The sequence below is a fragment of the Gallus gallus genome, chromosome 12 (genome assembly GCF_016699485.2).
Source record: "Gallus gallus isolate bGalGal1 chromosome 12, bGalGal1.mat.broiler.GRCg7b, whole genome shotgun sequence".
Lineage (NCBI taxonomy): Eukaryota > Metazoa > Chordata > Aves > Galliformes > Phasianidae > Gallus > Gallus gallus.
Window position 1 is genome coordinate 7,134,837 of NC_052543.1, and position 19,140 is coordinate 7,153,976.

At 39.1% G+C, this 19,140-nt stretch overlaps 1 protein-coding gene across 1 annotated transcript in view; it reads right to left on the reverse strand.

Annotated features, from left to right (window-relative positions):
- TKTL1 (transketolase like 1) overlaps nucleotides 1–17,188 on the reverse strand; it is a 22,604-nt gene extending 5,416 nt beyond the window's left edge. Inside the window, exons 1-10 of the mRNA XM_414333.8 lie at nucleotides 16,964–17,188; nucleotides 12,263–12,380; nucleotides 11,092–11,205; nucleotides 10,359–10,456; nucleotides 8,542–8,733; nucleotides 7,251–7,369; nucleotides 6,207–6,400; nucleotides 5,305–5,469; nucleotides 3,909–4,065; nucleotides 394–524 (exon numbers count right to left, since the gene is read on the reverse strand). Of these exons, the coding sequence (XP_414333.2) occupies nucleotides 394–524; nucleotides 3,909–4,065; nucleotides 5,305–5,469; nucleotides 6,207–6,400; nucleotides 7,251–7,369; nucleotides 8,542–8,733; nucleotides 10,359–10,456; nucleotides 11,092–11,205; nucleotides 12,263–12,380; nucleotides 16,964–17,070 (1,395 nt within the window). The 5' untranslated portion in view covers nucleotides 17,071–17,188. The remainder of the gene's footprint in view (nucleotides 1–393; nucleotides 525–3,908; nucleotides 4,066–5,304; nucleotides 5,470–6,206; nucleotides 6,401–7,250; nucleotides 7,370–8,541; nucleotides 8,734–10,358; nucleotides 10,457–11,091; nucleotides 11,206–12,262; nucleotides 12,381–16,963) is intronic.
- Between the last annotated feature and the right edge of the window lie 1,952 nt (nucleotides 17,189–19,140).

Sequence of the window (19,140 nt, forward strand, 5' to 3'; positions counted from 1 at the left end):
ATTTTGACAAATTAGCTGAAATTAAATGACAGAAGTCAGACATTTAGTCACATACCCAGCTTCAGTCTTGATGCCACAAATCATAGTGTACATTCGTTAAATTAGCTAAAGACCAGCAGTAAGAGTTACACTTCTCTTATTTCTGAGCCAATCTGATCCATGCTGATATCACTGTGCAATCATTTACATTTTCCCAATTTTGGCCCACAGCATTCCACACTGTTCATTCAGCATGAGCCTGAACATAAAGTTTGCTGCTTCTCATGCAAGAAAAACATCCTACTGCCATGCTGCAGCCTTCAAGGCAATTTATTTGATAGAGACGTGCAAAAAACATGCCATCAGCAACAAGACAAAGAAGATATTCTGCAATTCAAATACTGTGTAGCAAACCTTAGTGTTGGCAGCTATTTCCACTGCTTTTTCAGTGGCTACAGCATCGCTGGGGTAAAAGACGGTGGCATTGGGAATAGCTCGGAACATGCACAGGTCCTCCAGTCCCATCTGAGATGGCCCATCCTCACCTAAAAAAAAAATTAAACCAAGGTTACAAAATTAAGTGCACAGTCTGACAGTCACTCAATATGAAGTTAATGAAAATCAGAAAAATCAGGCACACACAGGACATGCAATTCTACCTGCTTGGGAAAAGAATCATCTTCTCCTTAAACTTGGAACCATCTAAACAGTAAATAAAGACAGAAAGAGACTAAAAAGAAAGAGAATTGGGGTTATAAATAAAAAATGGAAAATAAAGTGCAACAATAAAACAACACAAAAGGCAAATTAAAAAAAGGGTACAGATACAGAAAGGGAGTCACAATATATCTATGTATCTTTAGATTTACATAGATGCCTTACAAGCAAAATTTGTAACTGTCAGTGATACTACTCTCGACTTAAGGTGCTGGAAACGTGAAAAGAGAATTGCATGTATTCCATCTGAAATGGAGAGTCCACTTAGTACAACTACTCTCAAATTCTTACACTTGCTACAAAACTAATGAAGGTACATGTATTTAAATACTACTGAATGTCTCTTAGAAGGGGTATATCTGTGTTACTCATTTAACTACTCAAGCACCTCCTGGCTTAAACTGCAGATTAACGACAAGAACTGTTAGCCAGAACATGTATTGGATGCAATGAATTTTCTTAGTTACAGAAACAACCACCACAACCCCCTCCCAATGGCCTTATGTAAGGGTACTTTGGGAACGGCACCACTCCAAAGTAACCATGCAAGAAGTTCTGAATCCAGTCATGTCACAGCCTGCAAAGTAGAAGCGGGGCAATAAGCCTTCCCACATGCACCCACTACCTGTTACTCAAGAAGGACGAGTTCACAAGGAAGGAGAGAATTTTTGTAAGAGCAGCACAAAACTCTGAAGAACTTTAAACATGTTAAAGAAATCAATCATTGAACTCCACCACTGTAATTTACTCATCAAATGTGTGCCAGGAATAAAAAAAAAAAAACCTCATTTCAGACATGAAAGAAAGATTCTTAATGCCAGTTTCTGTATGCACTCTGAATAAGTGGGTACTCAGAAGGATTTTTCTTTCCTGAAACGCACCCAAGCAAAGCATACACTGAGAAAAAAGAGAAATTACAAAGAACAAAATTAAGTTACCCAAACTAGAACCTACCCAAGGTAAGGGGAATACTCTACCACATTTGTCTGTTGACTTCTGCCATTATAGCGCCAAAAAACCCAGCACAGTTCATGCCAGTAATTTACAAAGTAGCACTGAGTTCTGCCCCAAGTGCATCTTGACAAAAATTCTGATTTAATGTTTTGTAGAGTAGCACAAGTCAAGAGAGTAATTTTCAGTTATACTCTCGAGACCTACGTTTACAGCTTAAGCAAAATTGAGTGCTTAATATGAACAGTATCATATATTACTAGAATGAGAAAGCAGCCATTTTTATATAGTGTATATACCAAATAGGAATATACACTACGATCTTTTTCTTCCCCCCATACGTTCAGTTTGGAAAACACAGATTCCATTTGTTCTCTTATGACCTTGAAAACTTACTTAGTGTTTCGTTAGAAATTTTGGTTTGTCAGCAAGTACTAGTCTAGGAGTGAAATTAGTACAAGTTCAAAAGGTCATTGTGATACCTGTCTCATAAATTTCTTGGGTCCAAATTTCAATGTAGTAAAAGCCCAGGCCTACCTAGAACTGCATACATAAAATTTCAGTTTTCAACAGAGATCCAGTTAGGATTCTGGAATCCATGCAGGCCTGAAGTTGTAATAGGGAGTACACTTAACTCGCACTCTTCTATTTAAAATTTAGATTCTTAACAGCTGAAAATATTTTTCTGAAGTGTTATCTCTTACAATTCTGTTGCAAAACTCTGGGTTTTTGAAAACTGGAGTTAAGGCCTGAATGAGACTTGAAACTCAAATAGCTTTATAAATTTAAGCACACACTTTCAATACCCCCCCAAAAAACCATTTCAAATATTTCATTTTACAGCATTCACTTGGAAGTGCAAGCCTAGGGGACAATCCAGGTAACCTAAAGGAATTTCATCCTCTTAAATAAGCAAAGACCACAGCTAATTAGCTTTTGCACCAACACCCATTGCTGCTGGCTGACTTAATCTGGATTGAACTAGACTATGAAGAGGTGGGAGGACTGATTTTAAAAAGAAAAGAGGCTTGTAACAGAATCCCTCCCTTAATGACATACACAAGCCATAATCTGATATACTCTACTTACAGCTTCCTCAACTAAAGCATACCCTACACCACAGCAAATTAAGTTTGAGGTTCTGAATGAGACTACACACATAAATAGCATCTTTAAATCTGTGTAGGCTTACCAATGTTAGAAGTCAAATCAGTTAGCTTACCCCAAACCACTCCTCCTGCAAACCATACGGCTAGACAAAACCATTAAATCAACTGCAAAGCTGATTCATGCGAAGGACCTTAATTCATCATCCTTGTCAGCTCTCCACCTCTTTCTTTTGCCTCACAAACACCTAGTAATTTTTCAAGCATTGATGTTCATTGGCATTTTCCTTCTTGATATGCAAGCCTGCTCTCCTGTTTTCAAGGGTAACTTTCATGAATTTCAATTAAAACAAATTTTTCAAAAAGCACAAAAAAAAAATCCAACTCCCTTCATCAAACCAAAGCTGACCCCAATATCATCTGATGTGTATTAAGTAGTTACGATGGGAAGGCAAAGATAGAGACAGCGTCGTCAATTTCTTGAACTACATAACAGATTCACAGTAATGTTTTATTAGCATTTTAAGTTTTTCTTTTTTTTGTTGTTGTTTTAAATACACAAATTAATTGTTCCCATATTAAGGAATACAGAGACAGACTGAAACACTTATTTAAAAGTGGTGATCTTAAAATGCAGAATAAAACAGATTTTTTTTTGTAAAGTGTTTTTGAGGTCTGTGCACAAAAGCATCTGAGTGAGAACAAGTATGATTAGTTTCTCATTTTAGGAACTGGGAAAGAGGTACAGCAAGTATATGACTATTCTCATCACAGAGGAAGTCAACTGTAAAGATGGAAAAGAAATGAAGCTTCTCACTTTCAATCCAACTACTTTACAACACTCTACACTGAAGGTTATTAGGGAAAAGTCCTACTTTTACCAAGCTAAGCTGATGAAGGCTTGAAACCTCTCTCATTGTTCCCAAAAGCAGTACTATATCTGATTTAAAAAAATAAAAAAATAAAAAAAAATCAATTACTAGCATGACTTCTTGCTATAAACAGCTGCACTGCTATACCATCACAATTTCACTCCTATACTATCACAACATTATGACTGATCACTTCCAAAAAGCTTTATCAGTCAGCTTTGTCTGCCAGACCCATTGTAAAATAACAAAGAACCACTAGCAAATAACTCCAGGCTGCCCTTACCAATAGAAACACCGCAGTGTGACCCACAGAGATTGATGTTACTCTCAGAGATTGCAGCCATACGGATCTGGTCAAACGCCCGTGTGAAGAAGGTAGCAAAGGTGCTGGCGAAAGCAACAGTTCTGTCACGAGTGGCACAACCAACTGCAACGCTCACCTGAAAAGAGGGAGATTATACAGGAACAGTTAATTCCTCATTTATCACCTGTGTCCAACAGATCATCTGTGCAACTTCATCAAACTCAAACATTTCTTTCCATTCCTGCTCCTACTTGCTGGCGTTTCCAAGAAAGGAAACAAAAGCAACTCACGCTCCTAGTATATGTCCCTCCAGTCCTTCTGCTCCTCACCTCAGCTACCTGGTATTGTTGATCCATGCTGGCAGCAGCTTCTTTTCTTTAACTGCACTAAGCAGCAATCCAGTTTTAAGCCTTATCCACTACCCTCTTCCCTGTTCTCCTGGATCAAAGACTTACACTTTCAGTCCAAAGTACGATATTTACTATCTACAGCAGACAAAAAAATATTATTAAATGGGAATCGGTTTATCTGCATTCTTTAGACTCTTTAGAGTATTTACTAAAAGGGTCCTTCTTCAGCAGGATGGAAAAGTAGAACAAGATCCTTAATTCATTTACTGCTACAATTATTCTCATACATTTATATCATGTTACACATTTTACGCATGTTCACATGGCCAAACTTTTCCCAGCTTGATGTAAATCCAAAATATCTGACTGAAGCTCATGAAATAAATCCGCAGGAAACTGCCCATGGGTCCTTTATTATTAATCATTCAGGCAGAAATTGGTTGCCATTTTAAATATGTCTTTAGTTTTTTTTTGCCACAGTGAACTCATCTAGAATCAGCTGAAGACATAGTCCAACAGATGACTCATCAAATTATTTCAGTCTTTTCTGTACAATTGCCACAAGGCTAACTCTTATTAACTATTTATCTGTCCTCACCTTTATACCCCAGTCTAGCATAGAGCTCACTGTCATGTTGTGTAGTGGTATTCCATTTCCTGTGAAGAAAAAAAGCCTAAAAAGTCTTCAGAATTGACTCTCTACAAATCACACTGTAGGAAATATTATTACTGTTTACACGTTGACATATCCACACATTCTGCTGAAATGCAGTGTCATGATAAAAATAAGAAAGAAGGAAGTTTACAGACCCTTTGATTAGAAGCAATTCTGTTGCATTATATTTGTAAGTTCTACCACAGCCTAAAGCTTTCTCTAAGCATTAAGCAAAATTTAATATCCAAGAACACAAATGTGAAAAGAAAAATATTAAAACCCTACTTTCTGAAGAATCATACTGGATGGTTCCAGATCCTACTGTGTAAAACCAGTACTTCACGAAACCAAGAGACAAGAAACCAGTTACCATGTTCTGTTCAGCAATGTAGCATTCAATGTAGCGACTAGGATGATCTTTCTTGAAAAGCTCTGAGAAAGTAGAGTTCTTCGTGTCTCCATCCAAAGCAATCACTCGATCATTTGCATGGCCCAGTTTTGCAAGTGCAAGGCCATAAGCTTTGCGGGTAGCCCACTAGGAAAAGAAAGGTATAGCAGTACTGTTACAAGTTTCTGCTTCTAGAAGCCTTTTACGATTTTTTCTTTATCCTTTCCTTGAATATGTGCACGTAAAATTTAGAAAGTAAACAAAAAAACATCATCACATTGTAAACAGTAACGCTGTAAAAAATATGTCTGAGAAGAGTGCTGTGCAGGAGAGTAAACAAAAAATTGAAAATAGTTAAGCCTTATGAAACATCTGTGTTGAAACAAGCAACTCCCTACCAGCCCAGCTACAAAATTTGGAAGCCTTACTCAAATGGTCTCCATCAATCAGGTCTTGGGAAATAACAATAATAATAATAATAATAATAATAATAATAATAATAATAAAAAAACATGACAATTTTTTTTTTTACTCCCACTTTCCAACCATGGAAATTCTAGGAACCTCACAGAGCTTAATTTTAAACACATATAAAATAGTTTGGATAATTCACAATGATAAAATAATTAAGGAAAGCTATACGAATCTTCCTATTTTAATATATTCTTTCAATACCCAGTTAAGTTGAACATCTGTACATCACACTATAGCAACAGATGTTTACCAGGATACTAAGAACAGGAGGGAAGAGGCGATGAGTAGTTGAAACCATGGTAAGGGACACTATGGTAGATAAATCCTCCTGACATGCACAGAACAGTCTTACACTTCAAACACATCTGATAAACCTTGAGAAAGGTTTATTTATTATTAAAAGGCAGTACCTTTTCTCCCACTTTGTAACTTGGTGGAGATGGCATCTTTATGTTTCTGATATTTACTACAGGAGCATCTTCTTCAGGGAGGGCAGGAGAAAGCTTTTTCTTGTTTTGGATTTTCTCATCTATTTCCTGAATTACTTGTTCAGCCATGTTTTTTGGAAGTGGTTTTCCATGCCAGCTTTCCTTATCTTCAACACCTACATGTGTAGAATTACATTAGAAATAAGAAAAATATTTAAGATTTTGGCTGCAGATTTTACCAAGTGCAGTGGATTATGACAGCCTAACATTGTTTTCCAAGGAAGAACCTCTGTAATCATTCTCACTGTGAGCAGTTACAATAGCATTCAATTGCATTAATGAAGACATGTCTAAATGTATAAGAGAAGGTGTCAAATCCCAAACATTTCAAACTAGTCACCATTCAAGACTACAAACTGTGCGTCTCGGTAAAATTCTTTTTAAACTGGCACAAGAAAAAAAAAAAAAACACCAAGAAGTAAACGCTAAATCAATGTGAACAATTAACATGAAATTTCAACAGTTAGACCAAAATAAAACTCAGCTAAGTTTCAAACAACAGTTAACCAAGCTGTCTAATCCAAACAAGCCCTGAAGTTTTACAGCTTTGTTTTAATAGCTTCTGATTACTCTTATGTTTGTGCATCTGGCCCTAACAGCTTCTCTGCCTGATATGCTTTTCAGTGAGTAAGTGACTTGGAATAACAAATTCTGTTTGCTCACGTAACGCAAAGGATCAAATAAATTCAGTCTTGTTATTAATAATTTTTAGCTGACCAGAAATAGGAATTCACACTGTACTGTAAAATCTGTAGCTGAATGGCAACCCCTGACTGGCTGAATATGCACTGATTGTATTTTGTGGATACAATGTTAGGTAGCCAGCATACATCTCACCTGCAAGAGTCATAGTAATTTTTTTTTTTTTTAAGCACTAATGTTGAGACGTGTAAAGAGTTTGAAAGACTTTTTGCACTCTAGACATATACTATACAGATGTGTATAAAACAACGGATGTTTTATTACCTGATATGCCTTTGCCTTTAAAGGTCTTCGCAATGATAGCTGTTGGCTGATGTTTGGCCTGACCAAAGGCTTTGCAAAGTTCCTCCACGCTGTGACCATCAACAATGATAGCATGCCAGCTAAAAACACAAACAGATCAACTATTTCTACAGGGTGTTAGCATATGACATCCACTGGTAGCTAGCAGTAACAACAATTACTAACTTTGTTCCAATGCAGTGTCTTTTCAAGGGACCCAAGGTATGCCAGAAACATGAACTAGCATCATTTAAGACCATAACATACTATAGTGCTTTTCTCAAAAGGCAGAATTAATCACCAGTTAACAGCTACTAGCAAAAATCTATTATGTTATCCTACCCTTTTTCAGACAGAACAGCATTTTTTAATCACAAAAGCAAATTAAACATCAATTAAAAAAATCAATTAAAAAATAAACAATGAACATTGATTAAAATCTTTCAAGTGCTCCATCATAATTTGCACAGCTGATATTGTATCTGATAGTTTTGCTTCATTGATTTTTCCATCTAAATAAAGATATATATTTCTAAATGAAATGAAAGCCAATACAAAGAATTTATCTTATGAGTAATGTTATTCATGCCCTTTTATTTCCTGATGTACTTGCTATAACAGCACCTGTGGTCAATTCCCCTTGCTATGAGAAAGAAATTTAGGCCTTGGAGTGTGTTCAGAGAAGGGCAACAAAGCTGGTGAGGGCCCTGGAGCACTAGTACTCTGAGAAGAAGCTGAGAGAACTGGGATTGTTTAGTCTGGAGAAGAGGGAAGAACTCACTCTCTGCAACTACCTGAAACGAGGCTGTGGTGAAATGGAGGCCAGTCTGTTCTCCTGGGTAACAGCAATAGGACAAGAGGGAATGGCCTCAAGTTCCACGAGGGGAGGTTAAGGTTGGATATGAGGAAAAATTTATTCTCTGGAAGAGTGGTCAGGCACTGGAATAGACTGCCCAGAGGTGGTGGAGTCACTGCCCGTGGAGGTGTTCAATACATTTGTAGATGTGCCACTTAGGGACATAGTTTACTGAGCAGCACTGGGGTAGATGAATGGTTGGATCTTTGAGGTCTTTTTTCAAACCTTAATGATTATATGAAAACCTGTATTCAGTATGATAAAAACTAAATTATCTCATTTCTCACTAAGCAGTCCTTCTTGGTGTTGGTTTCCTTTAGAGTTGAAAACACGTTTGAAAAATTCTATAAAAGGTGAATTAAAAAAAAACTACAGTTTCAAATGGAGGAACATACTGAACTTTTTCCAAACACATACCCAAAGGCTTCACAACGTTTCTGGTAGATTTCAACATGATGCTGCAGAGGTGCAGGGTCACTTTGTCCAAGACGGTTAACATCAAATATAGCAACAAGATTATCAAGCTTGTAAAACCCAGCAAAGGCCATTGCCTCCCAAACAGAGCCTTCAGATAATTCTCCATCTCCAAGCAGACAATACACACGATAGCTAGAAAAGGAAATTAAAATAAGTAAATAAAAAATGGCTTGACATTTAAGCAGAGCTTAATATAAAGCAAAATTCTCCTAACAATTCACAGTGAGAGCTTGTTTTATTTGACCAATGTTTGGAATTATAAAATTTACCTCAGACAACCTTATGTAAACTTAGACATACTAAAACACTTCTAAGCTGTTGCACATGAGAAAACACTTAAATTGAAAGATACTGTACTCCTTTTCAAACCTTTGTCTCTAAGAAAATCAGGTTTTAATCCTCCTAATACAAGGTTTGAGTGAAAAGGCCTGTTAAACACTGTCACTGTGACTCAGCAAGAACACTGACAATGCATTAAAGATTACCGTCTGCTTCCTCATTCCTAGCGTATGCTCCCTTCCCTGGAAGACCAACCAGTAATTTCAGGAAAATATAAACTGGGAATGAACAGAGCTAGATGTTAATGTCTATTGCATAACCAAGTTCAAAAAATCATCATAGTAAATTTTGTAGAGTACTCATGCATGCACCAAAGCTTTGTATTTAGACAGAACTGCAAGAGTACTGCCTGATCTATTCCACATGATTCAGCCTCTGGGTTTTTCTTCAGTTACTACTTGTGTTTTTGGATGACAAGGTTTATTACGTATTAAAATTAAAAAGGAATAGTATGTAAGCTTTCAAATACATAGTTTTAAAAATCAAATAACCAAGATAGTCATTAATGATGTATTTATTTTTACTAGACATTAAAGCATTAGAGATTTTTTATCTAAATCCCACCTGCCTTTAGCTAAATCTGAACTCTGTTCATACAAGCTGCTCCTCAGTACTGCATGTAAGAATGTAAGACCACCTTTTTCCTCTGTCAAGTAACCACTGGTTAGATTTTTTCCACACGTAGCATCTGCTAAACTCAATTAAAATCAGCAAGTCATCTTTCACAGAAATGATTTCAAGCTAGTGAAGTGTAGGGCACATTAACTGGGCAGCCTGCGTTTGAATGTACTAGAACTGTCACATACAATACATCAACTACATCAGGCTACTTTCCTCCTCATATAGTTTTGCCTTTAGACATCTACTTTTCTTGTGCACAAAAGAAATGGCAGAAGCAGTAATTTTTTTCCTCTCTGTGGAGTCCAGTGGTTTTCAGGTAATATTTTTGAGTCCTATTTTATGACTCAATAATGCTATTATTGACCACAACAGTTCTTCATCCAGAGTTCATGTTTTCCATTTTTGTCATCTGTCTTTAAACAAACATACCCCTAGTTTGCTTCTTCCCTCTAAGAGGACCTATCAGCCTGAAAATTGCTATCAATTACTCTCTGGAAGTTAGAAGCTATTCCAATAACAAAATCTCTGTGCAGGAACATCATTTTGTGATGCTGTCAGATTACAAAATGAACACGCACTGATTCTTGCTAATTTGATTTCTTCAGAGTTCCACTGGCAGTGACATTGTAATTATCAGGGTAATATTTCTGTGATTTAAAAATCTGAATTTAAAGTTAAGATTTGGGAATGGAGAAAAAGCAGAATACAGGATTTCTTTTTTTTTTTTTTTTTTATGGTTGAGATACAAAGTATTCCCTTTTAATGTCTATAATCATGAAATACAAAGATGGATTCACCTGGCTCTGTCAAAGAACTTGCCAGTGTACGCCATTCCACAAGCAGCACCAAGACCCTGACCAAGGGATCCAGTAGCCACATCAGTGAATGCTTGTCTCTGAAAACAGGAAGACAACAATTAGTTTCCACTCAAGAAACAAAAGAACTAAACTCCAGCACTAGGAAATCGTTCAACATACCTCAGAATCTCAGCCACGACAGTACAGTGACAGTACAGTGCAAGTGTCTCCGTAACTAATCCCTGCTCCCCTTCTTTCACAGCTACACACGTACCTCAATGATTAGCATCACAGGCTAACTAGGTTCTCTGAGGAGTGTCACCTACATATCAGAAACTTCTAAACTATGCCTTGGATGACAACAGTTAAGAACTGATGATTTTGTAAATAAATTTTTAATTCAAAGAACCGATTTGGAATTCATAGTCCAATGACGTGACCAAGTGGGATATAAACTCCTGAAATATCTCTAATATCTTAGAGGGCAAAAAAAGCTATTCTCTACACAAACATTTTGAAACAGAAAATATTGAGATATGGGTCTGTAGGGGATCTTTGCACACTCATTCAAACCTGGACACTGATTCAGTTGTGAAGCTACAATATCCTCATTGTCCTTCATGTAAGCCTTTATCTTTTTCTGAACCACAGCTGGCAATCCAGAGTCGTAGCAGAACGCACACTATGGCTTTACAGAAAACAACACCCTGTATCAAAGGCAATGAGCACTCACTGGTACTGGATGTCCTTCTAAGACAGAATCAATTTTCCTCAAGTTCAGTAATTCTGCTTCTTGTAGGAAACCAGCCTCTGCCCAAGCAGAATATAAAACTGGTGCAGCATGACCCTAGAGAAAAACATCAATTTTAAGTTAAAAAAATAAAAATAAAAATCAAGTTTTACAATATCCTACTATCAAGACAAACTCCACAAAGCTGAGTAGCAGTCATCTTTAACCACAGAGTCATTAGGTGTCAAGAAAGCATACATAGGTCTGAAGCCATTTAGTAACTCCAGGTAGAAACCCTGAATATTTAGAGACGGGTAAAGCAAATGCAAAGCAACCCTGGCTTATTCCTTTACCACCTCAGCGCAAGCTTCTCACTTCTCATCCAGTTCCTTCTTTTGAAAAGGCGATCAGAAGTGGCAACTGTTATATCTGATGCTACAGATACACACCACCACATACAGTATCATTGTAAGCCACCACGTGAGGAATTTTGGCTGAGATAGGGAATCTGCTACACCAGAGTACATCATCTGCTGTTCTTGACACATTGTTTTCTTTTCTGAATAACCCTCAGAAGCCATTAAGTCACATCAGTGTGAAAAGGCACAAAGAAAAGGCAATAAGAAACACTAATGGCCAGTCAAGACTGGTTTTATGCCTCCCCTGAACTACAGTGCTCTCAGAAGTAATACTGACTTAAATATCATAGTAGCATAGCAGGAGTGCAAGCTACTCACTAACTCATCCCTATTTCTTCTAGTACTCCCTGAAGAGCTGACAGTAATTAGTACACGTTGTGGCATGACTGCAGGCATAACAGCGTGGCTGCACATAACAAGCAGAGCACAAAACTAGTTAGAAAATTAGTTATGCTAAAATAAGACAGACTTTAAATTTCCTGATAGAGTTTATAGACAATATAACAACATTTATTGTTTAATATCAGAACAACTTAACATAGTGAAATTATGGCACATCAGGACATTATACAGATTGTTTTAAATTGTAATACAACTTAACCAGCTTCTATTTGTATCTCTGTAGCAGAAAAACTTGAGCTCTCAAGTATTTGCAATAGGCTTCTCTTGGATAAGGAAGTCAAGGAAGAGAGGTCACTGGTACACAGACACCCTTCCACTAGCACACTGCAGCCATACAGTATAACAGTTTTTACCTTAGAGAGCACAAAACGGTCGTTGTTGGCGTTCCTGGGATCTTGTACCTTATACCTCATGGTATGGAAAAACAGCACAGACATAATCTCTGCTGCGCTGCAACATGATGTAGGGTGGCTACAATCAAGACAGACCACAGATTAGCACTTCTGAACGTTGATTCCTTAGGACCACATTTTAAAAATATCACTATACCAGTTCTCTACCTTCCAGCATTAAAACACACAGTTATAAGCATTTTTGACAAACCATCCACTGTACAGATGGGAGTTTGGTAATGCAAGATTCACTGTTATAGAACATTCTGGAACTTTTCTCTCTAAACAGCATAACATCTTATTTTTTAAACCGCTCATTATTTTACCATTACTGTTAGGACCAGAACTGTGAATTCTAAAGGCAGCATTAAATAACACATTATTTCATCTTCTATTGAAACTGAACACAGAAATTTGCGCAGAGCTTATTGTAACATGGTAAAATACTAATTTGTTTAATCTTTGGCTTAAAGAGGGACAGCACTTTCCACTTTTACATCTAAATTGGTTTAAAAAAACGAAAATATCAAACGAGTAGGTTTAACAAAGATTCAGATCCAGCTGAGTAGTCTCTGTCCCTCTGACCTACACAAAGCAATTTTTGCAACAACTTTCAAGAGCAGCACAAAGAACACTTTAACTGTAGGCCATAGGAGTAGGGGGGGCCATTTCAGAAGCAACTATGCCAGAAAGAAGCAATACATGTAAAGTTACATGCAAAGAGTTGTTTTCAGGTGGCAAACAATGAGTTATTCCAACACAAGGTATGTATTTTATTCAAAGTGTAACATAAGGGCATACAATTATTGTTATTTATGTCACTACTGCAAATTAAATAATGACTCTTTCAGTTCTTTTGCACCTTGAAGAGAGCTTTACCTGAACAGTTGAATGTATCAGACTTGAGTTTACGCTCACTTTCAGTAAAGCTCAAAACTGCATGGAGTTTGTTTTAAATCCTTATTGAATGTGAGAAGTAGCATTTTTCAGATCTTACTGGTGCAGTAGTACCAGAAAGTAAGTGAAGTACTGAAGTACCAGAAAGTAAGTGATGAATGGTAGGAGGGTTATGGCTCCAGAAACTGGCTCCAGCTTTGAGAGGAAAACAGTTTCACCTCACTTCCTCTTCTACCAACATTTCTTTTTCATCTTTAATGTGATACTCTTAAAACATTAGATCCGTTTTGTAAATCAGGACAGTTTTACTTGGAAGTGTCATATTTCCTTTTGCTTTACACACGTACATTTACCATGCGTGTTAGGATTAGACAACACTTTCACTATAACTGCAAACGGAATATTCTCTTCTGGTAGCAACAAACCTTCCCTCCCAGCATCCCCAGCAGTACTCCAGTAACAGAATAAAGTCATGCAGAACACCAGCAAAACAAAAATTATGGTTAGTGTCCATCCCTTGGTAAGTACTCACACAGGGTACCAAGAATTAGCTTTAAACCATGGTTCAAACATATTAGTAGATATTTATGTATTTGAATTAATCAATAAGCCTTACATGCTTGTTTAAAGCTTTCATTCCTTTAATTAACTTTATACTTAACCATACTTCTATGAACTCCTGGTCTCGGTAAAAAAAGTTTTAAACAACCTAAAATGGTAGCATATAAAAAAAATCAAAATCAAAAGGTAGAAAATTAAATAAATGACCTGAAAATTGAAAAAATAAAGTTAAAAATGCTAATTAAGTTACTTCCCACTAACAGTTGTCAACCAAAATTTATCCTCATAACAGACACCAGAAATCAATCTAAAACCAGCTGCAGAATTTTGCTAAATAAAGCCATCTTAACTCAGTCAAGTGCTCTCATGTTAACTCATACTTTCCTAATAAATTCTACTAAAAATTCCTTGTAAAACTTAAATGTACTTGGAGTACTCATGCAGGTCATCACGACTGTTCTCATGCAATCTTTCATGTTTTGTTCTTGATCAATGAACAATCCAGAACTTCGTGGCTCTCCCATTAATGTTTCCCTACAAGATAGCTTCTACAGTAGAACAGCTTTAACTTTGAAACACAGACCTTCATTAGGAAACCAAAGTGCATAAAAACCCTGAGAACAGTTCTTTTTGCAATTGATGCCCATTTAGATTACGTGCCTACATGCTTCACCTGAAGAAACAGTGGCGGAATGTCAAAATGGAAGAAGGAATGAAAGACAAAGCTAAAATGCTGAAGAAATTCTTTTGCAACAAGTGATCATATCACATGTTATGAAATTTAACTGCTGCTTAAGAAACTCTGGGAACTTCCAACTTCCACTTTCAAGAATGTAACTGCCTAATTCTAGGAAGCTGGACGCTGTATCAGAACTGCAGAAGTTTATCACTGGTTACAAAAAGGACTCCACCAGTTTTGCCCAAGATGTCTACATTGCTTATCTAAAGGGAAAGGCTCCAACATGCCCCAAACCAAGTACGCTCAATCTTTGCAACCAACTTAATCAAGTTTTTCTCCACCTAAGGCATTTTAGGCTTTTTTTTTTTTTTAAACAGTTCACTGATTTTTTTCTGCTATGGCTGAGATAGGACTCATCAGATCATAATTACCTATTTGAGCATCTTAAGGACCAGATCACCTGATCTTTTAGCCCTTGTCCAGACAAAGGCTGTATTTTCTTGAATGAAAGTAAGGAATGCAAGAACTTGCATGTCAGGCCAACCACTGAACCACTTTTCTTGCAACACATGCCAAAGTTACAGAAATCACTTCCTTGAAAGAAGCAGGCAGGTTCTGGTTTGTTTGAAGTGCTTTTATTGCAAGCACTTCCTTCACTTTTACAAAGGACACCTTTAACAAATACTGGCTTCCTTGGCAAAGTCAATGCAAGCATGAGTCCTCATCGTTGTCCACCCTCCCCCTCCCCCCCCCTTTTTTTAAACAGTAAGCCTGTTTAACTTTCATTCAAACATTTACCCTACCTTCTTACACTATACCAGTGCTTTAAGTAAAGCTTAGTGTCTCATTCAGATTTTTAGAAAATACATCCCCCTAATGTTTGTTTTAGAAATTAGTCATTTATCCAATATTGCATCAGGTTCTTGATTTCTTTCCCTTTTAGACACATTACTACACCACAACCCTCTTGCTAACCAAATCCAACATAAATTAAAGAACATGTATGACTTGACAGCATAATCCTCCCTCCAGAGCACATCTTTCATAATCTACCAATTATCAGGTTGTGCAATATTTTCAGGCTCTATGAGATTTTACATAGTGCTAGAATAAGCTTTAGTAATTAATGAAATAGCTCTGTCAAGAAGCATTCAGTACCATAGTACACACAAATAAAAAAGCTAAACCTAAAGCTATTTTTGCTATTTCTTCATCAGTACAGGGAAAACAGCGTTGCTGCTAAATGTTTGGATTTTGTGCACTATAAAAGAAAAGCAGAGGCTGTAGCAAAATCCCTGCTCTTGAATGGCACAAAGCAGAGATAGCTTGACCTGTAGACAACTGGTGCTGCACAGGTCTACGGCTGGCCTAAGACACACAGCAGAGCTGCAAGACAGAAACCTCAGCTGCATTAAGCAGCTTGGACTGACCAAGCTTTGCTCAGCGCAGCCCCACTGCAGCAGTGGCTGCTGTGCCCCAGAGGGTGCCACGGACAGAACCAGAGCAAGGTTTTCGCTTGCTGCAAGCAGAAGGCGCGAGTAAAGTTCAGTTTCTGTGTGCGCTGAGAAACCACGTGAGGCAGCCCGCGCCACAGCCGGGCAGGAGGAACTTCCAAGAGAAAGCTTTGAAATGTTTTACAGACCGCCTTTCTCAGCTCAAACCTCAGCGTTCAAAGGATTCCTTCAACTGAAAAAAAAACAGACCGACGGGGCAATAAAATCACCCTGCGCTTACGGCCAGTTTCAAACAGGCCCAAAGGGAGGAAATTGCCACAGGATGGGATGGAAAAGGCTGCATTCTACGTGGAAGCACTCAAATGTATTATTCAAGCAGAAAAAATGGCTTTAATTTTACATGAGTAAGAGTGGATTGTTTGCGGAGATTTTTTTCCATAGGTAAAGCACGATCAAAGGAAGGATAACCCTGGAATCTGCAGACATCAGAGCCTCGACTAAATCCTGTCCAGAGGCCTGAATAAACCGCCCGTCCGAGACTGCAGGCATTTCACAGATAATCCCACTTGGGCTCACTTGAAATTCTGTGGAGAATTAGTTCCAACTGACGGGCACGAAATGAAAAAGAAACCGCTTGCGCCTCGGGCATGAATTCTTTGGGTTTCAGCCCTGCATCAACTCGGCATTCCCGGCCGCTGCCCGCAGTCACAACACCCGCCGGGACCGGGGATCGACGCGTCCCGCGGCAGCCGCCCCCGGGCGGGGCCGAGCTGTGCCGTGAGCCGCAGGAGCCCCACACCACACCGCGCCGCGCCCGCGGCCGCCATTTCCCGCCGGAGCATCACCACGCCGCGCCGCTCCGGTACCGGGGCACGCGGGGGCGCGGCCGTGGCCGCCGCTGCACGGGGTCCTCCGCGCTGTGCCATCCTCGCCCTCTCCCGGCGCCGCCCCAGCCCTCCCGCCGACCCGGAGGGGACCCCCCCGCCCGCTCGGGCTCTGCCAAAGGGGCACAAAAAAGCTGAAGGAAGGACAGGGGGCTACTCCCGAGAGGCAGTCTCCAACCCCACTCACCCGGAGCCGGCCGCGGTCGTGGCCTTGATGGAGCCGATGCGCAGCCGGTTGGCCGTGTCCTTCAGGGCCTGCAGGGTCTGCTGGTCGGGTTTGTGGTAGTCCTCCATGGGGCCGAAGGAGAGGCGGCGAGGCTCGTGCGGCAGTGGCTGCTGGGGCTGGGTAGGGACGGCGGTGCTCCGCAAGGGCTGTGAGCAGCGCGCCTCAGAGGGACTGCGTGCTGAGGGCGGGGAGAAAGAGGGCCGGGCCGCCCCGCCTCCCTGCGCCGGCACAGCGCCCCCTGCCGGCGGGAGGCGGCGTCAGGCAGCTGCGCGCAGGCGCAGTATGATCCACTTCTCCCTCCCATCTGCGAGAAGGCGGGAAGTAGTGGCTCTTCACAGTTGCGCGCGGTAGGCCGCATCTGGAAGCCTCCCCTCAGCGCTCGGAAGGACCAACTCAAGCTTTTCCATCGTTCAATCCTTGTTAGACAAAGTTATTCTAAGGCTGTATTTGTTTGAGAAAGAATATCACTGCATCAAGTACGATCTTCTACAGGCAGAAGAAACTGTAGCAGAACTGCTATATGCTATTTCTTTTCAAGAAAGAATTCACAGTTCTCTAATACATACCCAAAAATCAGAGCTTTCCACATTTGAGAAATATAGAGACTTCAGCTTAAAATACTGACTTCACCAGCTATCGATCAGAAAATACGTTGCCTCTAGCACTGCTGAACAGGAGGATGCCAAAATAATTAAAGCTACAGCCTTAAGTGAGCGCATTAAATATTACATACTTGTTCTAGAAAGCTCTGGGAGTATTAGAAGTCACAATCTGAGGAAAAAGAAAGCAGTTTAAAACCACAGAAAACAAAAAAAATGAAGTACTCCATGCTCAAGAAATCCTTATCTGTGCTCTGCGTTCTCAAAGGATTTCAGCGCTGCATTCAGTGATAGTTTGTCTCAGCAGCTGTATTACAGTGTTTGAAAAGGTAATATATTTTAAACCATGTTTTAAATATAAACAGTTACACCGTGGATATAATGTTGCTGTCTCGTTTTGGAAGACACTACTGGTGGGTACTGTATAAGAAAACAGCACATTTGCTTTCAAGACTACCTGTTTCAGCAACAAGGAAACCACCTGTGTTAGTAATGTAGCCGTGTGCGTTTGGCAAATGCCAGCTGGTCAGCAGCACCTGAAACTGACCAAGGGAAGGCAAAATATTCCTCCATAAACAAAGCAGTTTATTGGTGTAATTTTGTTGTTGTTGTTGCTATTCTAACTGTTACAAACAAGAAACAACAACAACAACAAAAACCTCTGAGTAGATACTACATTGGGAATAGGTTATGTACCAGGAAGAAGGAAGAAATGGAGCCAAACCTGACAGTAGCAAAGTGCAGGGTTCATTTCAGACAGCACTAGATAAAGGTTAGCTGGTGTGACTGCCACTTGCTTTGTTCCAGTCTATATCCTACTTCAAACTGTAATGCTTTATTCTTGTGGAACCAGTTATCCAGATCTCTTACTTTCAGTAAGATAATTTGAAGTGATATAGACAATAAAACTGGCATGTGGAAGTGTCTGATGAGAATCACATGCAGCCTGATTTAAATTTAATAACTGAAAATGCAGTCTGCATTGCCAAGAGCTTCCAATGACAGAGCAACGGCCCATTAGAGCAGAACACTATGAACTTAATTTGTTAATGCATTTCAGGAGTCATTGTGCAAACCTACTCTTGTCTCAATGTACAGAAATTCTTATCATATACTCTGTAACATGCCACATCTGAACTGCAGTCTGGAAAATAAACAATACCTGGTAACTAATCACTATTGCATGGGAAACCATAGCAAAGGGATGCTAGCTGAGGAGGCACAGAAGAATGACTGCCAGACATGGTGGAGGTGGACAACTGCCGTTCTTAAGAGCAGTTTTCCCCACAGTATTCCTGCTGAAATCTACTTTGGTTCAAACAATAGACTTCTGTCCTCCTGGAGCTATGGAGCACGAAGGAACAGGGTTAGCAGGGGGAACACAAAAGCTCTGAAGTATTAGAGTAGCATCTACAAAATAATTACTGGTTTAGGGCTCTTTCTTTTCAAATTATAAATCCTACCTTAACTATTGGAGAAGGGACTGAAAGGTTAAACCCAGATAACATGTAAAGTTCTATTAAGAGAACCTTAATCAAA